The sequence below is a fragment of the Tupaia chinensis genome, unplaced genomic scaffold, assembly GCF_000334495.1.
Source record: "Tupaia chinensis unplaced genomic scaffold, TupChi_1.0 Scaffold140534_1, whole genome shotgun sequence".
Classification (NCBI taxonomy): domain Eukaryota; kingdom Metazoa; phylum Chordata; class Mammalia; order Scandentia; family Tupaiidae; genus Tupaia; species Tupaia belangeri.
The window spans coordinates 192,741-200,772 of record NW_006200409.1 but is presented as its reverse complement, the minus strand read 5'-3'; the positions used below and the strand labels follow the sequence as shown (position 1 = coordinate 200,772).

Genomic DNA, 8,032 nt, shown 5'->3' with positions numbered 1-8,032 from the left:
CCTGCTGCTGTTCTAGGAGAGGGGCAATGTCTGTCCCAAAGGAAGGTGCAGGGGAGAAGGGGGTTCTGTGACAGACAGGCTGCAGCTTGGTCCAGCCTGGCTGTGTCCAGACCAGGGCACCATCTGCTTGCTCCTGCAGGCTGCCGGGCTCAGTCGCTGGACCTTGTGTTCATGTTGGATGCATCAGCCTCAGTGGGACCCGAGAACTTCGCTCACCTGCAGAGCTTCATAAGAAGCTGTGCCCTCCGCTTCGATGTGAACCCTGACGTGACGCAGGTCGGCCTGGTGGTGTACGGTAGCCAGGTGCAGACAGCCTTTGGGCTGGACACCCACCTCACCCGGGCTGCGGTGCTGCGTGCCATGAGCCAGGCCCCCTACCTGGGTGGGATGGGCTCCGCGGGCACGGCCTTGCTGCACATCTACGACAAGGTGATGACCATCCAAAAGGGTGCCAGGCCTGGCGTCCCCAAGGCTGTGGTGGTGCTCACGGGTGGGAAGGGGGCAGAGGATGCAGCTGTCCCCGCCCAGAAGCTGAGAAACAATGGCATCTCCGTCTTGGTCGTGGGTGTGGGGCCTGTCCTGAGGGAGCCACTGCGGAGGCTTGCAGGTCCCCGGGACTCCCTGATCCATGTAGCAGCGTACACCAACCTGCAGTACCACCAAGACACGCTCATCGAGTGGATATGTGGAGGTGAGTGAGAGCGTCCACACTTTTCAGGGCCACCTCCAAGAGGGGCCTAAGCCCGTCACCTACATAACTACAAGGATAGCTGCTCCCCCTTCCTTTCTTCTTCTTTTTCTTTTCTTCTTCTTCTTCTTCTTCTTCTTCTTCTTCTTCTTCTTCTTCTTCTTCTTCTTCTTCTTTTTAACAGAGATTTTTGCTATAGGGCATGTGTGCTTGCCAAAGAGAAAGACAGAAAGCAAGAAATCACCCCCCTTCCAGGGGAGATGGCTATGCTGCAATCCCTTCTCCATTCCCCTCTTGGGATCTTGGGTACACACTCACATGCACCCGACATGAGTTTTAAGTCCACGGCTCAATCCAAGGCTCAAACCACAGTTGACTACATGGAAGCCCAGTGATGTAACCATTATGCCATCTGCTGATCTCCTCCCCACCCTACCTCCCGCTTTTTACATGTCAGATTTCATGCTAAATCCTGTGCTTACGAGAACTCCTACAGTAGGCACAACTATCCCCACTTGACAAGGTGTAGAGAATGTATCCCAGATCTGTCTTTCTGAACTCGACAATGTGTGCATTCCGTTCAAACTGAAGGCTCCTTTAGAAGACCCACAGACCCCAGGAATCCAAGGATCCCACATTGACACTGACCTAGATCGTGAGTGGCAGAGCTAGGGACAAACTGGGCCAGGCCAGCCTGACACTAAGACTTCCTTTCACCAGTGACTTCCTTTCCACCATTTAAAAGGTGCGTGGTGGTAAGAACAGCAAACACCACCATGTGCACGGCAGAACTCCCCGGGTGCAGGTGGGGAAGCTAGTGGCAGTCAGGGCTACTTCACCTAGCCAAGTTGGCTGGAAGACCCCCCACGTGTTCACCTGTGGCTTCAGAGCCAAGGGGGGACACTGAGAGATATAAGACAGTAGCGACTTTGCATCTGTTCCAGGTTTACTAAGAGTAAGGGTCTTCAGGGACCAGCAGTTAGCATAATGGCTATGTCACTGGACTCCCATGTAGTCGACCATGGTTCAAGTCCTGGACCCAGTAGCTTAAACTCATGCTGGGTGCATGTGCATGTGTGCCCAAGATCCCAAGAGGAGAATGGAGGAGAAGGGATTGTGGCATGGCCATTCCCCCTGGGGGGGGATTTCTTGCTTTCTATCTCTCTGTCTCTCTCTTTCTGGTAAGCGCACGCACCCTATAGAAAAAACCTCTCTAAGGAAAAAAAAAAGAATAAGGGTCTTCGAGAGTGGGCTAAGTCGGCCTTGGTGGGCATGTTCTCTATCATAGAAGCCAAACGGCCCGTCAACCTCTGCAAACCCAGCCCATGCATGAACGAGGGCACCTGTGTCCTGCGGAATGGGAGCTACCGCTGCGAGTGCCAGGACAGCTGGGAGGGCCCCCACTGCGAGAACCGTGAGTGGGGCTGGGGGTGGTATTCTGAGCCCTACCGAGTCCCGTGAACTCAGCTGAAGGTGGGTTTGGGGCATTCATTCAGTAGAGGGAACCATTCCATCATTTATTCTTTCACCCATGAAACATTTAGTGAGCACCTGGTACATCCCAGGTATGTCCCAGCTGTGGAGAAAATAGCAATAAAACAATAAAACCTCTGCCCTCGTGGGGCTTCCATGCTAGTGGGGAGACAGGAAACAAGTACAATGTGTAGTACATTAGATGTGTATCAGCTCGAGAAAATCATGGCCGCTAGGAGGGAGGCCTCTGTGGCCCAGAGTCACGGGGCCAGTGGGGAAGATGGCGGATGTAAGCGTAGAGGCAGGTGGGTGAGTAGTTGCAGTGGTGGGAACTGGTTTGAGTTCCTTTTTGTGTTTCTATTTACTCAATGAAATGAAGTGGGCAAAATGACCATCAGCTGAGAGTGAGGACGGGGAGGGGAGGGGAGGAGGTGCTGGGCCTTTGAGATGGGAGAGAGGTAGTCACTTGTAAGCTGGGGAACAGGCGAGGGGCATGACGAACAATTGTTGGGCAGCCTCGTGAGCCCACTTGCGGCTTCTGACTTTAAAGTTAGGACAGCCGGAAGTCAGACACCAATTCTAGATGGAGCCTTGGGTTTTCAGCCTCCAGCCAAGGTCGGCTTCCCAAGGTCAGGCAGTGGACACAAGCATTCAGATGGGACCTGCAATCTGGCTCCTTCTGCTTGGGGCAAGCTGGGTTGTGCAGCCCAGGAAGGGCCCACGGGAACGGCTGACTGGTTGCGAAGAGGACTTAGATGCTCAAGTCCTCAGAGTTTATTTCCTTCCCTAGGTGTCCTGAGAGGAGATGCCCCCAAGGCACATGGCTCCCACCACAGGCCTGCAGGAGGACAGCAGCCATACTCCTCCCAGCTGCCACAGAGAGGGCCTGGGCACTAGGAAGGTGCTGCCATTGGCAGAGCGTCTGTGTCCTGGGGGGTCCTCTGAGTGCCTGCTGAGAGCCAGTGGTAGCAGCTGATGTCACCCTTAAATGACGATGTCGAACACTCTTGATGTGTGAGTGAACATTTACTTTCTGTACCTTGTTGTGCCTTGTTGGGGCTATGTCTGTCACCTGTCACCTGTCCTTCGAAGATAAACAAGGGACCCTCGAGACTCTAGAGAAACCTGGCCTGTTTGAGGTTCACTTTGCCTACAGAAAAGACAGACTGTTGTTGAGACAGGCCCAACAGGAGGCATCTACTAGAGCGTCATGTGAACCACTGAAGTGAAGGCATTTCAAGATGGAAAAAGTGTGGACAATTTCGCTTCCCCAAAGGTGACCTGAATACATTTGCTTTTAGCTCAAAAGGGGCTTCAGGAGACCAGCCTAGGAAAATGGTGTGCTAAGTAAAGAACTCCCAAAAAAAGGGGGGACCAGCAGTTGGCGTAATGGCTATGTTGCTGGACTCCCACGTAGTTGACCACGGTTCAAGTCCCAGACCTGGCTTAAACTCACGCCAGGTGCGTGTGCGTGCGTGCCCAAGATCCCGAGAGGAGAATGGAAGAGAAGGGATTGCAGCATGGTCATCCCCCCTGGAGGGTGATTTCTTGCTTTCTGTCTCTGTCTCTCTTTCTGGTGAGCGTACACGCCCTATAGCAAAAGCCTCTCTCTCTCAAAAAAAAAAAAAAAAAGGGGGGGGTTTTCGTAGAATTTTCAAAAAAAAAAAAAAAAGGGGGGGGTTTCAGTAGCATTTTGTGACTTCTGGTGGTTGGATTTGTGTGTGGGAGAGACTTGGAAAAGCCCCGGACTGCAGTTTGACCAGTTATTTACTATGGGGGAGGGGCTGGACGTGCAAATGGCCCAGGTCTGGAGGGGTCATATGAAATTGGTCTGGATGCTGGGCAACATCTCCTCAGAGGGTCTTTTAAGACAATCTACTTAAAAGGAGTTTATGATGGGGTGCCTGTTGCATACTTTCCTTACTCTCTTTTTAGTGTGGTAAAGAGAAGTCTTGAGCTTGACAAACAGGATAAAGAGATGAATGGAGGTTTTTGCTTTGTAAGCATCAGTTGTATACAGCCTAGGTTTTTGTTTTGTATTGCTTTACTTTTTACATCTTTTTAAAGAGATTTTTGGTATAGGGCACGTGCGCTCGCCAGAGAGAGACAAAGAGACAGAAAGTGAGACATCATCCCCTAGGGGGCTGGCCACACCTCAATCCCTTTTCCTCCATTCTCCTCTTAGCATTTTGGGCATGCATACACATATGTCTGGTGTGAGTTTCAAGGCTCTGGATCCAGGACTTGAACCATGGTCGGCATTGTGGGAGTCCAGCGATGTAACCATTATGCCATCTGCTGGTCCCTTTACATCTGTTTTTTTTAAAGGGCTATTTCAAGAAATGTTGCTTACTTATTTAACAGGAATGTTTGTACCTACATGGCAAAAAGATTTATTTGCAATACTTTCTGGTAAATGAGGTCCCTATTCCTACAATATTTAAGAATCAGTTCTTCCCCTTGGTCCTGTTATTTCATTTGGTTTTTCAGTAGAAACCTCTATAGTGCTCTAACATAAATCCAGAGACTTTATCACAGTTTTTCTTTTGTGTATGTGTGTGGGTTCACTATAGGGTCCATGCACTCACCAGAGACAGATGGAACGAGATGGGGAAAGTGAGAAATCACCCCCAAGGGGAGATGGCCATGCTGCAATCCCTTCATCCTCCATTCTCCTCTTGGCAGGAGAGGACACATATGCACCTGACATGATTTAAAAAAAAAAAAAAAAGGGGGGGGTTTCAGTAGCATTTTGTGACTTCTGGTGGTTGGATTTGTGTGTGGGAGAGACTTGGAAAAGCCCCGGACTGCAGTTTGACCAGTTATTTACTATGGGGGAGGGGCTGGACGTGCAAATGGCCCAGGTCTGGAGGGGTCATATGAAATTGGTCTGGATGCTGGGCAACATCTCCTCAGAGGGTCTTTTAAGACAATCTACTTAAAAGGAGTTTATGATGGGGTGCCTGTTGCATACTTTCCTTACTCTCTTTTTAGTGTGGTAAAGAGAAGTCTTGAGCTTGACAAACAGGATAAAGAGATGAATGGAGGTTTTTGCTTTGTAAGCATCAGTTGTATACAGCCTAGGTTTTTGTTTTGTATTGCTTTACTTTTTACATCTTTTTAAAGAGATTTTTGGTATAGGGCACGTGCGCTCGCCAGAGAGAGACAAAGAGACAGAAAGTGAGACATCATCCCCTAGGGGGCTGGCCACACCTCAATCCCTTTTCCTCCATTCTCCTCTTAGCATTTTGGGCATGCATACACATATGTCTGGTGTGAGTTTCAAGGCTCTGGATCCAGGACTTGAACCATGGTCGGCATTGTGGGAGTCCAGCGATGTAACCATTATGCCATCTGCTGGTCCCTTTACATCTGTTTTTTTTAAAGGGCTATTTCAAGAAATGTTGCTTACTTATTTAACAGGAATGTTTGTACCTACATGGCAAAAAGATTTATTTGCAATACTTTCTGGTAAATGAGGTCCCTATTCCTACAATATTTAAGAATCAGTTCTTCCCCTTGGTCCTGTTATTTCATTTGGTTTTTCAGTAGAAACCTCTATAGTGCTCTAACATAAATCCAGAGACTTTATCACAGTTTTTCTTTTGTGTATGTGTGTGGGTTCACTATAGGGTCCATGCACTCACCAGAGACAGATGGAACGAGATGGGGAAAGTGAGAAATCACCCCCAAGGGGAGATGGCCATGCTGCAATCCCTTCATCCTCCATTCTCCTCTTGGCAGGAGAGGACACATATGCACCTGACATGATTTTTAAGCCCCTGGGTTTGGGACTTGAACCACGCAGTCATCCATGTGGGCTCTAGCTGCCTAAACTTCCACACCATCTGCTGGCCCCTTAATATAAATATTTTAACATCATTTTTCTATACAAATATGCAAGGCTACTTTGACTTAAACACCGCTTAGCTTTAAGAACTTCCAGTTTTGGTGTTGGAAAGGTGCTTGAAACGGTATTGTGATGGTATTAGTGGACATTAAAAATTCAGTGTGGCCGCTGAGTCCTGACAGTCACGTCAAAAGGGTGTTTTCACTGATAAGTAATTTCCCATTATGCTGTCCTTTGTAAAAGGTGACATCAGGGTGGGATCAAGTGCCCTCCCAGTAGATGCTGATTAGTGATGTCACAGAAATGACATGAATTCATTAGCTTTATATCAATAGCTGCTCAGTCATTTTGTAATGTAGGCTCTTTGTCTTGTTCAGGGATATTTGGAGACTCCTTTTGAATTGGACTTAAATGACAAACTATGGACCCTGGGCTTACATATTAAGGCCTTAACTATTTTATTTTAGGAAGTGTGGCCCCAGCTCTTGAAACTTTTTTTCCTTTCAACATTTACTAGGGAAGGTGCCTCTGAGCCATTTAACCCTTTTCAGTGTCCCAGTAGTAGCAGAGAGAAGACCTAGCTCACTGTATACGTAGTTGAGCCTTTTTCTTTTATTTAAAATAAACAAGCTTGTAACTTTAGTTTTTAATTACACAAGTAACATGGACAGGAACTTCATTGTTTAAATGAATTCTCCTTGCAAAAAATAAAGCATTGCAGCTAGGTCATAAGTCTTTTATTTTCTCCAAATAATCCTGACTCGGGCTACCTTACTCAACCCTCTAAGTTCTAATAATTGAGTCTCTTTTCTTGAGCTATATCATATACAAATGACAGTTCTAGTTCTTTCTTTTGAAGTTGTACTCTGTCTTCTTTTTCTTGTCATTTTGCATTGCCCAGGGCCTCTAGAATAATGTTGTGTAAAGCAGTGGTAACACTATGCATCCAAATTCCATAGGTGGAGCTTGACTAAAGGGACTTTTTCACTTTTAAAGTTTTCTGTGGGTTACTTTATCAAGTTAAGAATGCTTATTTCTGTTCCTAGATGACTCAGAAGGTTTATTGTGAATGTCGAGATTTATGTTTTGCATTTCCTGCTTCCTTCAAAATGATGTTATTTTTTCACATTTAATAAGTTAATGTGATCAAGTATCCACTTGTGTATTTTCAATGATTGAACCACTTTTGATTCCTTGGGTAAACTCTATTTGGTTGTGATTCGTCAATCTTTAAAACTGCTGAATTTCATTTGTCTATATTTTATTTAAGATTTTTGGTTTTGGTCTTATGTCCAAAAGTGAGGTTTTTCTTTTGCAAATGTGTTGAATTTTTGGTATTTGAGCTGTGCTGAGTTATGATAGAAAATAGATATTTCTCAAACTTCCATATGGCTATATTTAGTGTTTTCTTATCATTTAAAAACATTATGCAGTATCTGTTCTTAAGCTCTCTTTTCAGTTCTGCTATTTCATGTTACCTTAGGTTGTCCTTTTGTTTTATTCATCTTTTCGATGAGTCTGATTTGGGCTTTGTCACTTTTAAAAAATATACACATTTATGTTGCGAATTTCCTTAATTACTACTTAGGCAACCTTCCAAGAATATTTCCTTTCCCACGAATTATTTAGGAACATATTTAACTTCTAGGAGTACCAATTTTCAACCACCTACATATGATTTGTTTCTGCAGATAGTTCCTGTATAGTTGGTACATTGTTTATTATACTATTAAAATTCTGTTTTAGCCTATGGTACTTAATTTAAGGAGGTTTAAACAGTCTCCTGTCAGGATCCCACATGGTGGTTCTGTGAGTTTTTACTGCACATATTTTGAAGTTCAGTATGTAAAAAAAAACAAGGCATTTCTCCCTTGAGGTAAAAGTTCACCCAACCCCTTCCCAAGTCATTCCATAAATACAAGGAAAACCCAAAATTACAATGAACATTTTATTAAAAAAAAAAAATCTAACTCACTACTTGGTAAAAGTTCACCAAGTGTTTATGACAATGGAGATAAATG

At 45.7% G+C, this 8,032-nt stretch overlaps 1 protein-coding gene across 1 annotated transcript in view; it reads left to right on the top strand.

The window, feature by feature from the left end:
* The window catches only part of VWA2 (von Willebrand factor A domain containing 2), a 47,740-nt gene extending 44,158 nt beyond the window's left edge, over positions 1 to 3,582 (top strand). Inside the window, exons 12-14 of the mRNA XM_006162760.2 lie at positions 140 to 691; positions 1,977 to 2,102; positions 2,952 to 3,582. Coding sequence (XP_006162822.1) covers positions 140 to 691; positions 1,977 to 2,102; positions 2,952 to 3,058 — 785 coding nt within the window. The 3' untranslated portion in view covers positions 3,059 to 3,582. The remainder of the gene's footprint in view (positions 1 to 139; positions 692 to 1,976; positions 2,103 to 2,951) is intronic.
* The last annotated feature ends 4,450 nt before the right edge of the window (positions 3,583 to 8,032 follow it).